Source organism: Stegodyphus dumicola, chromosome 12 (genome assembly GCF_044657685.1).
Source record: "Stegodyphus dumicola isolate Sdum_Otavi_A_Nest chromosome 12, ASM4465768v1".
Lineage (NCBI taxonomy): Eukaryota > Metazoa > Arthropoda > Arachnida > Araneae > Eresidae > Stegodyphus > Stegodyphus dumicola.
In genome coordinates, this window is record NC_140779.1 from 46,987,893 (window position 1) to 47,006,280 (window position 18,388).

At 33.4% G+C, this 18,388-nt stretch overlaps 1 protein-coding gene across 1 annotated transcript in view; it reads left to right on the forward strand.

Annotated features, from left to right (window-relative positions):
- LOC118184097 (endoplasmic reticulum aminopeptidase 1-like) overlaps positions 1-11,028 on the forward strand; it is a 70,516-nt gene extending 59,488 nt beyond the window's left edge. The window contains exons 16-18 of the mRNA XM_035353739.2: positions 2,245-2,385; positions 9,965-10,040; positions 10,751-11,028. Coding sequence (XP_035209630.2) covers positions 2,245-2,385; positions 9,965-10,040; positions 10,751-10,894 — 361 coding nt within the window. The 3' untranslated portion in view covers positions 10,895-11,028. The remainder of the gene's footprint in view (positions 1-2,244; positions 2,386-9,964; positions 10,041-10,750) is intronic.
- The last annotated feature ends 7,360 nt before the right edge of the window (positions 11,029-18,388 follow it).

The following is an 18,388-nucleotide window of genomic DNA, read 5'->3' on the forward strand; positions in this document are numbered from 1 at the left end:
GTCTTGAGTTCTGAATTGTTTAGAAAAATTAGCCACATAAATAAAGATTTCGTGGTCTTTAGGTTTGAATGTTATACAGAACTGCATTTCTTATAAACTAAGGCGCATGACGAACCATTCTAATAGCTTTATTTTGCAGTCTTTACAGCGTAAGTTTGTTAGTATGAGCTGAAGCTGCTCAGATAGGCATAGCATAAACCATGATTGGGTGAATTAATCTTGCGTGCATACATTTCCTTTTATTATATTTACATTTCAAGGAGCATTTCTTATCATTAAAGAGTTGGCACTCATCATGATTTTAAAGGTTTATTCCAGACTTGATGAATACGAAATTTTAAATTTAGGTTTTGCTTAAGGAAAACACCTAAATAATTTACTTTGGTGTTACATGGCGTGACTTGGCCATTTAGGTACAAATCTTCAACTTAAAACACACAGTCGGATTTCTAAGAATAAGAGTATTCTTCTGTAAATTTACCTTTATAGCAAATGAAGGTCAAATGGTAGTCAAATACTAATACAATGATTCTGAAATTTTAGGTGCATTTATTTTGCATAAGGTAGAATGAATGCATAGAACTTCAAACGGAGATCAGTAGCTCATAGAGCATATCGAAACAGACACTCTGGAAAGCAAAGGTGACATAGAAATGACAGTTGTTATTGTTTTCGTGACCCATATTTGATAGAAGAATGACTGCCAGAATCTACTCCAAAGAAAGGTCGGACTTCTATTCTCCCCCCTCCCCCAGTTCTGAGGGAGAGGACCCTGAGGGGTGTTGCGGAGGTCTCCCACGCCTCTATTCTACCACCAAACCACACGAGAGGAATTTCGGCTCGCCGCATATTTAGAGTGCCCCCGTGCTGCACGGACACTATACATTTAAAAACATCCATGTCTTCTCCGAGATCCGAACCTGTGTCCTTTAGTATCGCATAGGCTTCCTTAACCACTATACCGTCTAGGCGACAGGTGTGTTTGGTGTATGTAATTATGGCAAAGCACACGAGGGCTATCTGCCTAAGGGGAGGGTTGCCTTCGTGGAGGACTTTCTAAGGGAAACTGGCTCGTATACACGTTACAAATGGGGAAAACCACGAAAACGCCCATGCAGCCAGCCCGTTCGCGGGATTCGAACCTCGGACCGAACTACCAGTGTTCAGCGACTTTACCGCTCGGCCGCTGGTGGGCCGTCTGGGCGACAGAAAAGACAGTAAAAAATATATATAAATAAATAAACATGTTTCCATATGACCTTGCATGCGCAAAGAAAACGCAAACATAGCGGCCAGTTTTAGTGAGGTAGGTAGATAAACAAGGCCCGTCATAAATTACGCTTGTGGAAATAAGATGGAATGGAAGTATGTGGTTAAGAAGGCAGTCTACTGTATCATGATAGTGTAGACAAGAAAAGATAGCGATAGCTGTCAATATGAAGCAAATAAATAATATTTATGAGATATTCTTTTCGAATGTAACGGTAAGAAATTAGTTAGGACACTTTATGTAGCACTTTTATGAATTTAGCTATCCTTGTACCAAAAGAATTCTATCAAATCATATTAAATATCCCACAACCTTTCCCAAATATGCTTTTGCAGAGTATATTATCACTTTTCCCCGCGTATTTTGGTATCCGTTTTGTTTGTTAGAAATCAGTCTAGACTTCACAAATCAATAAGAAAGTCTTTGGAATCCTGTTTCCTAGCTTGGCTCTGTAATTTCAATGCGATCACCGACCAACAAACTAATTAGACGTATATTTTATGAAGGGTTGGAAAACTTACTGGAATTATAGATAGCTGTGTTCGAAAGATCTCTTGATTAAGAAATAAGCAAGAAGTTTGTTTGGTGTAGTCCCAGTTATAGTAACATGCCTACTACAACAAAATGTCACTACATTTCTTTTAGTATCTTCATGGCCTACATAGATCTGCACATATTGTCAGTCATAGCTAGAATGCATAAACTGATTATAAAAATGCGGTTTGGTAACCAGATTCTCGGTACTGAAAAGCAAACTAATGAACTTAGTTATATGTAGTTAAAAACATTTAAAGAGTGTAAAGAGAGCAGTTACAATATACGTATATTAAAACATGATAATATAAGTGAAAATCCATGATTCATATATGTAAGTCATCCACAATGTTTACTTAACATCAATTTTCTTCTAAATGTTTTTATATTTTAAAGCATCGTACTTGTTCAAAACTAATTTTTCATATTATGTTTTACAGGTACTTAAATTACTGCTTGGACGAGGAGATAATAAGGCCTGAAGACGCGTTAATAGCAATTGTGTATGCTGCTCGTAATTTAATTGGCCCTTCAGTAACGTGGCCATTTGTGCGCTCAAACTGGAACACGCTTTTGCAGATGTATACTAATGTTTTTATTTATATTTTTATTTATTTAAAAATTTATATGTTTGATGATATTCTTGTAACATATCTTAGCTGAAAAAATCACAATACTCTAAAAATATTATTCAATATAATATAATTTCGAATTTTCCCAGTCAATGTTAAACTTATTTTATATTCTGTTTAATATACTATAATAATATTTATGTAAACGTAGATACGTTTAGAAAATGTATCTACGTTTTCTAAACCGTTTTGACACAGCAATATTGTGTTTTTAAATGTTCAGTTATTCTTAATGAAGAATTATTTATTGATTATGTTCAAAATTCTAATGATTTTCAGAAATGAATTCTTATATGTTATAGGATACATATATCAGGCTATTAACATACAATACATTAAATCAGAAGTCAAACAACAAAAATCAGCGTTATGTTTTCAAATTTTCACAGGACTAGTTTCGATGGTTTTACCGAACTGCCATCCTCAGCTCCAAAAGCGCAAATGAACGAGATACGATATAATGATTAGATAAGGAAGCCTGGACAGAAAATAAGCCAGTGGCGCCATCTGTTGATGAAACCAGAACTAAAAATAATTTCTTTAAAGGCCAAAAGCAAAGATGAATTGGAATTAACATAACATTGTTAACTAGAACAGAAAGACATTTTTGAATGTAAAATGCCTCTAGAAAATCCAGGTCTCCAATGGAAGATGTTTTTTGCATAATTTTGGCAGCTGAAAAATTGAAAGTGTGATTTTCGGACCAACAATGTTGGGCAACAGAAGACTTCTGTGTTTCCTTTTTTCTAACATATGGCTCGGAATAGGGTCCTTGAGTATGGAACTAGGAATTTTACTGATGGGAGAATAAACAACACGAAAGTTAAATTTCTGCAAAATATGTGCAACTTTATCGCTAATTGATGGAAAGAAAGGAATGACAACAGAATTTTTATAATCTCCTAAAACAAGAGTGTGCCTTTTAGTGTGTTGAGATGAGAAGTTTTTAACTTCCTAATTAAAAATGTTGGATGAAAAGCCCCTATCAATAGCTATTGTTTTTAAATAATTAAGTTTTTAAATCATCAAGGGCTAGTTTGGAGGAACAAACTTGAAGAGCACGTAAAACATAGGAATAAAATGAAGCTAACTTTTGTTTAGTCGGATGACATGATTTAAAGTGTGGTGGAAGGCAAACCAATGAAGGTTTACGGTAAACCGTAGTACTGAAGTTGGATGTGTTATATGTTACCAGAATGTCGAGAAACGGAAGAGAATTGCAAGTCTCAAGTTCAAAATGGAACTGAATAGCAGGCTCAATGGAATTCATTGTTGAAAGAACTTTATTTAAATCATCTTTATTACCTTCAAACAGGGTAAATGTATCGTCTACGTAGCGGAACCATGCCGGGAAGTTTAAAGTTCCAAACAATTTTGATTCATAATAATGCATGTAGATATCAGCCAGGAGGGGACTGAGGGGGCTTCACATGGCTAATCCCTCAATTTGCTTGTAATATTTATTTTGGAAAACAAAATGTGTTTGTTTCAGAGTTGAGTGAGAGAAATTAGCTCATCAATTTCGATGCAAGACAAATGAAATTCGCGAAGTCTGTCTAGAAGATGTCTAGAAACCAGACTTCTTCTTCTAGCCATTTTCTAGACAGACTTCCCGAATTTCATTTCTCCTGCATCGAAATTGATGAACTAATTTCTGTCACTCAACTCTGTTTCAGTACTACGGTTTACCGTAAACCTTAATCGGTTTGTCTTCCACCACACTTTAAATCATGTCATCGGACTAAACAAAAGTTAGCTTCATTTTATTCCTTTGTTTTCCGTGCTCTTCAAGTTTGCTCCTCCAAACTAGCCCTTGATGAAGAACTTAATTATTTAAAAACAATAGCTATTGATAGTGGCTTTTCATCCAACATTTTTAATTAGGAAGTTAAAAACTTCTCATCTCAACACACTAAAAGGCACACTCTTGTTTTAGGAGATTATAAAAATTCTGTTGTCATTCCTTTCTTTCCATCAATTAGCTATAAAGTTGTACATATTTTGCAGAAATTTAACTTTCGGGTTGTTTATTCAACCATCAATGAAATTCCAAATTCCATGCTCAAGGACCCCATTTCGGATATGAGTTCTTAGGGTATTTATAGGATTCCTCGCCAGTGTGGTTTAATTTACATTGGCCAAACTAAGAAAGCCTTAGAATTTCGCGTCAATAAACATGAGGCATATGTTAGAAAAAATGAAACACAGAAGTCTTCTATTGCCCAACATTGTTGGTCCGAAAATCACACTTTCAATTTTTCAGCTGCAAAATTATGCAAAAAACATCTTCCATTGGAGACCTGGATTTTCTAGAGGCATTTTACATTCAAAAATGTCTTTCTGTTCTAGTTAACAATGTTATGTTAATTCCAATTCATCTTTGCCTTCGGCCTTTAAAGAAATTATGTTTTAATTCTGGTTTCATTAACAGATGGCGCCACTGGCTTATTTTCCGTCCAGGCTTTCTTATCATATCTAATCATTATATCCTTTTTCGTTCATTTGGGCTTTTGCAGCTGAGGATGGTGGTTCGGTAAAACCATCGAAACTTGTCCTGTGAAAATTTGAATATATAACGCTGATTTTTGTTGTTTGACTTCTGATTTAGTATTTGTTCGGCGTGTTGGCGTGTCTTAATTATACAATATATTCTGCATTATTGCCTACAACCTGATACTATCTGTCAGATATTAATATCTCTTACATGTAGAATTCCTCTAAGGTGTTCTGTTGTTCCCTGCGAAGATTCTCTGCATCCCTATCCTTCTAGTGATCCTGGCATTTTAATACATAAACACTGTGCAACAAATAGAAGTGGTGCTAATCCATTGGAGTAATATTCGCTGAAGAGGAGTGTGTTCTGAGCCCCCAGCCTTAAACGTATTGCAAACTCCATCCAACTGATGTATGAGGTCTTGTATTGTCAAGATGTTATGCAATCCATCAACGACTCATCGATGATGAGGGCTTTTCTCTTGCAGCAATGAGAAGACAATCAGCTGTTGCCTGTATATGTCCCCATTCAACATTTGGTGCGTGGTAGCAGCTCCCAATAAATCACGCCTCTAAATTCCAACCCATACTTAACAGAAAATATTGAGGATGTGATTCATGGTTTTACTCTCCAGCTTGAATGTTTATCTGGCTTACAAATGACCCTGTGAATGATTCCCAAATATTTTCACGTCATATAGCACACCTCAGAAACATAAGTATAACATCAGAGCACACTTCACAAGTATAAGTAATGTTAAAATACAATATGAAGAATCATTTCTCTAATAACATGATCATTTTCTCCTATTTCATACTCACTACTTTACAAAGTAATTAAATAAAAGGATTCAATTAATAAAATCTTTCTTTCAAACACTTTGGCATTTTAATACATAAACACTCAAACTTCTAGCCAGACTTTAGTTTCGATAAGTCTATTCATGGAGTTTTAAGCAGGAAGCAAGTTAAACAAATGAAGTAAAATTAATTAGCTCATACATTCTATGTCGTACTAAACGTAGTTTCTATATCGCGGAGCCGCGACAAGGGTGAGGCAAGTGAGGCACTTGCCTCAGGTGAATCACTAGAAGGAGCCCCAAACTGGCTATACGAATTCGAAAATTATTTTAATTATGTTTTTAAATTTCTCAGTTATTATTAGGGGAAATAAGCTTCGTCAAACTTAAATTAATAAAACAATAGGAAGAACTGCAAAAAAACCTGGAAATTAATGCCATGTGCATTTCGATGTTTTTTCTTATTTATCAAAAAAGATTGTTTTAGCATTTTCATTTAACATTATAAAAAAAAAAAAAAAAAAAAAAAAAAAAAATCTGAAATTTTTCAGATTTTAAATTACGTCCAAAGGGGCGTTTTTTTAACGTTTTGAGTATTACCTTTATTTATTAAATATCATGTTCTTTGCACTTAAACCATAAAATTCAGTTCAAGAGCAATATCGCAAAATAATGTTAAATTAAGCATATCTTTAGAATTTCCGATATACACAGTCTCGCGAGCTGGAGATAAAAGTATTTTTTTTTTCTATATAACGTTGCCATTTCTCGCTTTTAAAGCATTGAGTTTGTAAATCAAAAATTCGTTAAAGTTTTACAAAATATAAAATCTATAATAAAACAAATTCCAAATTTGGGATTTCAGATGCCCATATTCGCAGTAGGATTTCGTCATTCAAAATTCGATGGCTCTATGTACCATTGTTTTATCACAATGCGAGAAATAGACAATCATTTATCCAGATTTTTCATTATTTAATTTCTTCAAATATAATGCAGGACTCTAACATTTTGTGGCAACAGTTTGAAAAGTGAACCGACGTTTATGAGTCCGACGCAAAATGCCAAAACGAAAGCAATAGTCCTTCGGAACTGAAATCCCTTTGGACTAATAATTGGCTGTATTATTTTTTGAATTTTTTAAAGCTACGATTAAAAATATTTTAAGAACTATGGTATAATTATGCTATAATAATTATAGTATTTTGATTTAATACATTTACATTTTGTTTAATACAAATATAGCTATTTTGATATATATATACATATATATATATATATATAGAGAGAGAGAGAGAGAGAGAGGGGTGCACATTTATCTTTTTGCCTCAGGTAAAAAAATATCTTGGCACGCTCTGCTATATCGCATCAACTAAATTCGACTGAGTGAAACTGATTAATTTTTTTAACATTTATTTTAAAAATTTATGACATGAAAAAAAATAACATTAATTGTACACTGCACAAAAAAAGGGGGAAGGGACAGTTCTATATCTCCCGTTCTACTGGACTGATTGACAAATTCAAATTGCGTTTTTCATATCTCAAAAATGCGACTTAGGATATATATTAGATTTATATATAGCATCAATCTAATATCGATATTTTGACATAAAATCGGACTTTTTCTGAAATATTATGCCAATGTTTTTCCATATTTCGATTCTACGGCTCAATGTTTCCCAAACTGCCAAGTTGTGTAAAAATCACAAGAGTAGTTTTTAAAATATCAGCTCTCAAAATGTTAGCTCCTCAATGCTCCACATGACTTCCTTGTATGAAATATTAAATTATACACAATTTTCCTGAATTTCATTTAAACATATTGACTTAACGAATTTTTAATTCAATCTACTTCGTCGATAGCCCATAAACCGCAATAGAATAAATGCACTCTTTAAAGTTCACTATATTTATTTATCATAGCGATACTTCGGCGCTAGGTTCGCTTAACAGCATTACATCTCCTTTCATTTGTAACTCAGAGTGCACAAAAATTCAATATTCAATCAAATATCAATTTCTCAAATTCAAAATGTTTTGAATTAATATTCCTTGTATGCTGACATATCCTCCATGCGTCTGCTGATTGCATTACTTGAAAGCAATGTGTTTTCAACTTCCTTTTTCCATCGGTTCCAAGTGTAATTTTAACAGTTTCTTTGCAAGCTATAAAACGGGTCATTCGGCAACTGTGAGGCTTAAGCTTTAGTTATCAATCTCACATTTTGTAATATGCTTTTGTAGGACGTAAATACTGCTGTGATTCATTTCATGCAAAAAGTTTGCATTTCAACTTGTATTTCTAAAATTAGTTAAAATCCTTACGTATGCTTGATAGAAAAGTGTCAGTGTAGTTTATGTTACATCATCGCTTCATTTTGGCAGCGTTTCCAGACATGTGAGACTTTGGGGGCACAAAAGGATTATCAGAGCACGCAAAACTAAGTTTTAGATAATTATCTTTATATAGTCTCTGACTGCGTTGCTCCTTAAACTTTTCCTTTCGTCTGCTTCCTTGAGTTGGGGAGCTTGATTCTCTTCTCATTCTTACAAATATCTCCCTTTTATTGAGGGTAACTGAAAATTAAATTTAACAGAATTAGAACCCTTCAAGAATGAAAATGTAAACAAGCCATTGGTTAGAAAGTTACAAATCATGAAACTGAAAGTGTACAATATAATCGAGGATATCAAGTAGGCAATACATATATTACAATATAATCGAGGATATCAATTGTAACTAGGGCCTTCCAAATACCGAAATACGCAAAATTGTGTTAAAAAATGTCTACTGATGAAATAATACCTATTTTTTACCAAACTTAAGTAACCAAACCAAAGTTTTGCTAAACGTAAACGAAAATTATCCTTTTGTTAGTTTGTATGATCAGCTACATTGCTCAGAAATATCGTTGATTGATTCCGAAGAGGGAAAAAAGAAATTACGAATAAAAAAAATGACTCATTAGTGTATATTTTAACCCACAAAGATGCTTCTTTCTTCAATGACCGTTATATCTTGAGTTAAAATGAATATTATAAATCGGCAATAACAGGAGGAAGCGTCTTTACTATTAGATAATATCAATTTGACTTTTTCTTCGCAAGCTACAGAACGTTTCAAAATACAACTTCAGAAAAGGACAAAATAAGGCATTTCGGCTAAGGTGATTTACATAGACTATTCAGTAACTTTGAGCTGTTGGAAATGTAAATTGATCAATTTTAAATTTAATTAAAATAGCTAAGCTTAGTTTTCATCTTATTATTATTAGTTTTCGTTGAGATTATAAATATATAATATTAAAAAGACTATATTAGGTCAATCCATAAATAATGCATTTTTGTATTGCTTTGGTTTTCATAATTCAGACAAGCAAAATTCTTTTTTAACTTAAAATATACTCTCCATCCTGTGATACTTCCTCAAGAGTTTTTACAATGGTATTTTATTCGACCGGAGTTTGTAGGGCGTCATCTTTTGTCTCTCCAAATCTTTTATAAATGATTCGTCTTCTAGGCTGAAGTTTCCAGACAGGAATTTCTGGAACCATTGTTGACACTGGCTTTAGTGGTCGATTCCCGTATTACTGCATTAATATTCCTGTTAAAAATTATTTAACTGAATTCATAAAGCAAAATATAACTATTACGCTCCTTTGTCGCTTCTATGTAGCTTAATATTATTCCACTAGATAAAATAACTGGTAAAATTGAACTGCAAGTTTCAAAACTTTCACTAAGAATAAAAACAAGATAAAGCTACTACTTGCTTTTGTCGCAAGATGATGCACGTAATTTAACCCGTCCCCCTACGACTTTTAGTTCAACTGAAAATCTCGCATTATTTAAGGGACAAGCCAATAGGTAATCAGAATTTTTATTCATTTTGCTACACTGACTAATGAAATAATATTGACATTTTTGTTAGTGTTTTAATGGAAATTTATGTGCTTCAGTTAGCAAGCATTTAATGTAGATCAACTTTAGCATCTACAGGCAGAATTTATTTTAGAACAGTTATGTGTTATAAGATTTTATTAGTTATTTATTTTAATATAGATTATTATATAAACGTTCTAAATATTACTATGCAATTTTTTATTACATGAACTTCTTTTTAGAGTTCTCTATTTATTATTTATCTTTGTTGTTTTTATCTACCAGCTCTATGTGTTAAAATGCATTTTTATTTGTTAACTTATTTTTTTATATATTGATTCTAATTTCAGGTATGGTACAGAAAATATGGGTTATATTATAGACGAAACAATTACTTACTTCACCACTCAAGAAGATTATAATGAGGTTCGTATTTAGAAAACATTTTTCGATTTAGGCTGTAGATTATGACGTAATACTTATATGGTTCCAAATTTTTCATTTATGCTGTTAACATTACGTTAACTTGATTATAAATGTAAACTAAATATAGTAAACTCTGAATGGTGTTTTTAAATATATGAAAAATATATTTCGATATGTGATTCAAATATTTTCGAAGAGCAACTAATCAGGTTTTAAATATGAAGAATTTTAGCTGTATCTCAAATGGTGAAGGAATGCTTCAATGTCAGTTTATATCTTGTCATATATATATATATATTTAGTTGTTTATTAAACACTGTAGTTCATTTCCATACAGCTTTAATCAGGCATGCATGCAGCTCCATTTATTAAACAATATTTTGTATCTTTTTGCTTTTCCTTTATACATTCTTTTATTGATACTCATGTACAACAACGTCATATAGTACAACAAACATATTTTAACAATACTCGAAGAAAACATATATTCCAGAATTTCTCTTTAACACACTATGTCTTAGATTCTATAAAACTATTCTTACAATTTTTCGAATTCGAATTACCAGGTATTGGTAATTCGAATTTTATATTTAAAATAAAGAAATTATATAGATAATTTTGCTTGAACTTTCTTTAATATGAAATAGTAATGTTTAGTTGCCTCATTTACTACAGAATAGTTATCCGTATATTTCTTAAATATTTTCTAGATAAAAGCTTTCTTTGAAGAAGTAAATGCGGGTGCTGTTATAGATTCTCTGAATCAAAGTCTTGAGACAATGAAAATTAATATCCAATGGCGTCAAAACCTGGAAGCTTTTGTCTTTGAATGGTCACAAGAAAATTTTATTTAAAATTTTACTGTCATTTATAAGAGTAGTGAGATGTTCAATCTAACTAATCACGAGGTTTACATTTTAACTCATGGTTTTCGATGTGTTTATATTTCCCTTTGAGTAAACACTTAACATTTTTAAATACATGTATAATAAAATCAATTATTACTTCTTATGCTTTTTGTGGTGCTTTAACATGTACGAGACACGTTTCTTCTACACATACTGATTTTCTTTTGCAACTGAATAAAATATCTGCATTTTTATTAGGTTACAATGATCTCTAAAATTTTCCTTTCTTTTGTACAGATTCATGGTGGTATTTTTATATGTTGAGAAGCTTTCATATAAAGAAAAAATAATTATAAAATTGATGATTTTAGTAAAACTTATGCATTAAATTTCTTAATCAGAAACAAAATAAGTCTAAATTTTAAATAAATAAGTGTAGCTGTGGTATGTCCAAGTGTTTTCTAAATTTGAATTATTTTGAAACGTTTACTATTATTACATTATCAAATGCGTAGTTTTGCTAATAATTTACAAACTGAGATTTAAATATTTTCGATGTGATTTATGGATAAATTATTGCATTAATTACAAACAGAAATTCTAGTTGATATGCTCATCTTAGTTTAAAATCATTTACAATTCGGTAGACGCTTTATTTTGTAATATTTTAAGCTATTTTCTCCCTGCTTTCTGCATGCCTTCGTGGTGTAACGGTTAGCACACTCGGCGCGTATTCTAGTAGTTCAGCCGGTGAGGGCGCAGCTGATTTTTCACATCTCCTGCTTCAAAAATCCTAATGACTCTACAATGTGTTTCTAAAATAGTTAATTAATACAAATTGTTTTAAATACTTATATCTGATAATAGTAAAAAATGTAATTACGTCTGAACAATTACACATAAATAAAGTCATTTAACCTTTGGGCTGAGTAATTTTAACTGTACATCATGAACATCATAAGTAAAGTCATTTAAGTATGAAGGAATTAAGATGTTTGATACAAAACTATTTATTTTAATCTAATCAAATTTTCTACTATAATTTTTTGCTTTTTTGTTAATGAAACTATTGTATTTCAACCAATAATGATTAATAAGGAAGCATCAAGAAATCTTTATAATAAAAACACATAAACAAATTGTTCACGTAATGCAACATGTGATACAAATTTTTATCATAAGCTAATTTTTTTCAGCATATTGTGTCTAAAGGCAGCAAAATCATTAAAACCTGAATCAGGATACAATGCACATCATTCATTTCAGAGACTGGATTCCAGATTCACAATATATGTACCTGGAAGAAGCCCTCGATATACAGAGGTAATTTGAAACTGATTAGAATGAGATTCCAGTCAAATACATACGTTAAACATTAAAAAAAAATTTTTTTTAACTACTGGTTTAGTCAAAAAAACTCTACAAGATATTTCCTTGTACTTATACATTTCAGTATAATATCATATTTATTCACATTCGTTCGGGGGCTAGAATATTTTTAATAATATCTATACAATTCGTAAAGTGTAATTTTACAGTTTCAGTACCTTTGAAAATTTCTGAACACATCTCTGAAGAATTATCAATATTGCTGATTGTTCATAAATTGCAATAGAAAAAATTATCTTACTTTAACCTTCTCTTGTTCTTTCCTTGAATCTCTTAACAAACCTTTCCTATATTTATGATTATTTTTTGAGCAAAACTCTGGACACATTTTTATTCAGGTTGTGGTGTTCCGCAGCCCAACCTACATGCAACAATAGTAGTGACTGCTATGAAGTGGAAAGTACACAAAACTCTTAAGAAGGGTTTAACTCCCTTTTTATTCTACTTTAGAAGTTACAGATGCGTGCACTTGACGCTTACAATTTACCGTAAAATGAATAAGAGAAAAATAAATTTTTACTTCACGCATTCTTCGCCAAGCAGGCGGCACTGAAACTAAATTTCTCATTAATACAAGAATACTAAGTTATTTTACTTTCGGCCAAATTTCGGCTTTAACATAACAGAATTAGTCTTTCGACCAACAGAAACTTCTTGTTCTTAGATTTTATACTTAAAGAAAATAATACTTTTTGCCTTAGCTAAATAAAGTAAAACAAAACTAAGTCTCAACCGAGACAAACTGACTTCCGTCAAAACATAGAACTTCGTATTTAAGCATAACATTTCGGAACAAAAGAAAAATTTATAGAAGATTTTAACTTATCTTTGAGTTTTCGATGATTGGAACTCCTGTTCTTAAAGCATAAGTTAACTCATTTATGTAGCCATCCCTGCGCTTGTGATGTGTGCTAACATAACTTCGAATTATTTTTACAATATTTTTATTAACTCTTTCTGATGTTTGCCTGTGGTCTATACGAAACCATTTTGATATGGCGTATGCCAAATCCAGTGCAAATGTTTTCAAATATTTGGCTAACGAATTGTTTACCGTTATCGCTAATGACTTTTATCGGTGCACCGTATTTTAAAATGTATCTGTGTAAGAATGCATCTGCGACTGTTTTGGCTGACGCGCGTTTAAGTGGAACAATTTCTGTCCATTTTGAAAAATGATCTACAATTACTAAAAGAAAACGATTTTTATTTAACTCACTCTGGGGGAAAGGACCAAGAAGATCTATGCCTAAAATTTCATTCGGAAATGTAGCGCGAATGCTATTTAAGTATCCGGTCGGGCTGTAATTAATATCATTTATTAACTGACATTGATTGCAGGACCTGACATACGCAGTAACTATTTTGTATAATTGCGGGAAATATACCGCCTCGCGTACCCTTTTTAAAGTCTTTCTGACCCCTAAATGACCCGCTGTTTTCGCGTCGTGTAATTCCTTCAAAATGCTTAATCGAAGCGAGGCTGGGATGACTGGTTTGTATTCGAAATTTTCGTTTGTTGTTTTCGTATAAAATAATAAATTATCTATTATTTCATAGTTTTCTGCTCTATTTCTTATTGAATCGATATCTGTGTGTTCAAAGTTTTCGGAGTCTTTCAAATACGCATAGATACTTCCAAATTCAGGATCAGCTTTCAATTCAGCAATAATTGTTTCTCTAGAATCTAAAATTTTTGAAGTCAACACAGCGCATTTGAGTTCATTGCCTTCATCGTCCAGTTTTATACCAGATAGTGCGTCAGCTACATTGTTTTCCTTACCCGGTTTATATTTAATTTATGAGGTTATACTCTTGAAGTTTTAAAGCCCATCTTATTAACCTGGGCGTTAGGGTTTTTTCGAGTGAAGTCTACCAACAGCCGCATGATCCGAAAAGACTTACTGGCGCTTTGCCGAAATAACCTCGAAATTTGTGTACAGCCATTAATACGGCTAATGTTTCTCTCTTTGTAGCTGTATAATTCCTTTGCGTAGGGTTCAAAATTTTACTAAAAAATGCCAAAGGATGGCCATTTTGCATGAGAACAGCACCTACAGCATAGTCCGACGCATCTGCTGCAATTTCCAAGTTTTCGTCCCCCTCCGGGAATTTCAAAACAGGGGCATTGATGAGCGCTTCTTTTAACCTTTCAAATGCAGTATTTGCTTCTGCTGTCCACGTGAATTTACTTTTCTTTCTTTTAATTACTAACAAGGGTCAACAATATTAGCAAAATCTTTTATGAACGACCGATAATAAGAACATAACCCAAGGAAAGAAGAAAGTTTCTTGGCGGTGTTGGGAGGTGGGAAATTCTTGATGGCTTTTATTTTTGAATCTTGCGTTTCTATACCCTTTTGCGAAATTTTATAACCGAGATATTTAAGTTCTTTAGTTGCGAACTTGCATTATGAAGCGTTAATTGTAAGACCGGCCTCTTTTAATAATTTAAAAACTTGTTCTAGATCATTAATGTGTTGTTCCAACGTACTACTCGTTATAATTATATCATCTAGATAAATTAAAGTTGATTTTCCTAGGACAGGCTTTAGAACAATGTCCATAGCTCTCTGGAATGTTGATGCGGCCCCACACAACCCAAAGGGCATGCGTAAAAATGCATAAGTGCCCGATTTTGTTATAAACGCGGTTTTATGTACGTCTTCGGGTCTCATAGCTATTTGATAGTAGCCAGACGTTAAGTCCAACGTAGTCATGTATCTCGTAGACTTAATCTTTCTTAAAAATTTCCTCTATAACTGGCAAAGGGTAAACTGGGAATTTAGTAACACTATTAAGCTTTCTGTAATCGATAGCAAACCTCCAAGCTTTTTTATCCGAAGGAGGGAAATCATTCTTTTTCCTACATAGTACGACTGGACTCGCGTACTCACTATTTATGGGCGTTATTATCTGGTTCTTTAACTTTTCCTGGATGTGTTCTTCGATGATTTGCTCTTTCTGTTTATCATAGCGGTAAGGTTTAGTCCTACAGGATTTGTCGGCAGTTAACTGTATATCATGCGTAACAATTTGACAGTTACCAGGCCGTTCTGAAAACAAGTTTGAAAAAGTACTCACCACTTGCTGGATGGCTTGGCTTTCATGATCATTCAAATGGCTAAGGTCGACTTGCCGTTGTTCCACTGGCTCCACCACCCTCCGATCCATCTGCAGCACAATAGAACTTTCCTGAAAATTCAGTTTGGCCTTCGCGGCTTTTAAAAACTCCATACCTAAAATAAGTGGACTTTGCAAATTTTTTACTACAAAAATTAATACCTTAAGGCTTTCGTTTTTAACCTGTATTTGTAATGGTAATTTGCCAATACATTGACAAGTTTTTCCTTGCGCTGCTATGATTTCTGTGTTTTTATTTTTAAATAATCGTAACCTATTAAAATTCTTCTTAAAAAAAGTATCACTCATAAAATTACCTTTTGCTCCTGTATCGATGAGGGCTTCTACTGGTACATCGCCAACCAGGACTTGTATAATCGGTAATTGTGAGTTTTTTACGATGACCGTATTTAAGTATCTTCTTGAGGGTCCTTTCGAAACTTCCGGGGTCTGGACCCTCGCTTTTATAGGCCCCTCTACTCGTTTAAAGCTTTCCTTTCAACTTCTGCCTTCTGGGTACGCGAACGGTTGTTTTCAAATTTCCTTTTTGGGCCTTGACCTTCGAGCTTCGATGAGTTAGCTTGATAGCTCTTTCCCCCATAAGAGCGATTTGCGTTTCTGGCTTGCTCATTTGACGATTGCCTTCGGAGACCTTGAGAATACGATGCCCCTCTAGCTTTTTCCGCTATTCTGCGATTTTGGATCTTGACCGCCAACTCGAAGAGTTCCTGCAATGTGCTTGGGTTTCTAATTTCGAAGTAATCTTGAACAGAAGGTAGCAATCTTGGTAAGATTATTTCAGTAATCTCCGCGTCGAGTTTCTTCCCATACAGCATATCCGTCAGTTTAATTTTTCGCAGAATAAAGTCCGTCAACTCTTCTATATTCCGTTGATAAAAACTATACAGTTCGGCTTCTGGCTTTGCTCGGTCCTTCACTATGGGGAAGGCCTTCAATAATGATTTTTTGAAATTTTCAAAGGTATATGTTTGGCCTCCGAATTCCCCTAATAAAAATTTGCCTATATTCTTCCACCATAGCGAGGCCTGTCCTCTTAGTGCAGATGTGGCAATGGCAACTTTTTGTCTTTCAGGCACAGGGTAGAGCTGGAAATAGTTTTCGAGACCTTCTAAGAATATTGCCACCGAATTTTTTCCGTCGAAATTGACGTTTGGCTTGATTGATGCTCTCATCGTCTGGTCCAGGTATCCAAATCCTTCCAATTGGCTTGCCATTTTTTGTTGTTGGACTTGTCCAGAAGCTTCCATCCAGTTTTCGGCCATTTCAGTTCGACAAGTTTTCGGGCGCCAATATGGTGTGCGCGGCCCCAACCTACACGCAACAATAGTAGTGACTCCTATGAACTGGAAAGTACACAAAACTCTTAAGAAGGGTTTAACTCCCTTTTTATTCTACTTTAGAAGTTACAGATGCGTGCACTTGACGCTCACAAACTGCGCCGACCCGGCGGTAAAATAAAAATAAGAAACTAAAAATTAATAATAACAAGTTACTACCTACGAGGCTCTCTAAACGTAACTAACCTAACCGCGTTCTAAGATACAGCTGATATTTCAGCAAACTTTCTGAATATTAAGTTGAAAGATTCAACTATCTGCCGAGGCAAGCACACAGGCCGAAACGCGCGGTTCTTCAATTTCTACCTAGCCACCATCACGCTCGTGAAGCAAGAAAGCACTTACGAACTCGTTTCCCTTCTATTTAACTCAAATTACTTCTGCTTAAAATTTGAATACTTTGCGCGTTCTACTAAAATTTACATACTCTGGCATTTGCAATTCCAGGGGAAAGTAAGACTTGACAGGAAAGATACTTAAAACTTAAAATAAATGTTAGTTAAAATAAATGTAAACCCTACAAGGTGACAAACATTTTCTGTTATTTTTTTGACATCCTTTAATCCAAATTTTAATTTCTCATTAGACAATCATTCTGTTTTGAATATCTGGGTACGCTGTGGTTTACACATACTTCAGTTAAATAAAATCGAAATTCTACTAATTCAACTTCTGATATTGCTAAATAATGTGATAAATATATGGAATAAAAATCTGGGTATCTGGTCCACTTTTGTGGAATATTATAAGTTTAAACAATCTAAGTAATTAAGTTTAAACATAACCTTACCACAAAATGTTAGTATACAAGCTTATGTTGATGATTTTGTTTTATTGGCCACGGAAAGTGGTCGTCTTACTATTGATAAAGCCTTAAGTTTCGCCACTCAAGAATTGGAGAAGTGGTCTTTCCATGTTAAACTCAAATTTGATCCAAAGAAGAGCTTTCTTTTGGGTATTGCCAAAACTAATACTAGATCAATACATCCTAGGTGCAAACTGTATAGACAACCAATTAGAGTTTCTAAGACAATCAAATATTTGGGCATTATGATCGATGAAAAGCTCACTTTTATACTTCACCTAGATAAAATAAAGATCGAATGGACCCATATTCTTAATAGACTTAGTAAAATGAATCCCCAAGGTTAAAGTTCTTGAAGATTTATATAAAAGAGCTGTTAAGAGAAAGATCTTGTATGCATGTGGCGCATGGTGGACTGGAACGCTCCGAATGCGTAACAAAATTTTGCAAATTCAAAGACTCGCTTTATTGGGATTACTAAGTTTTTTAGAACTGCTTTCACAGTAGCTCTTCAGATTTTGACTGGATGTCCTCCGATCAATATTTTAGCGGAAAAAGAATATGCTATCTTTAAATTAAAAGCTGGTAATAAAACTGTCGATTGTTTCAGTGAGATCTTCTCAGCTAGAGATTTTGAATTTGAGAAAGGTTCGGGCATTCATCCAGCTTTATTGAAACGGTTGAATTTGTAAAAAGGCCTCCGTAATATGACAGGCTACACGGTTTTTACAGATGGATCTAAATTAAATGGTCATATGAGGGCAGCCTTTTCTGTGTTCTCAGATGAGAAACTAAGCTTGCAAAGGAAATATAGACTTTCTGATA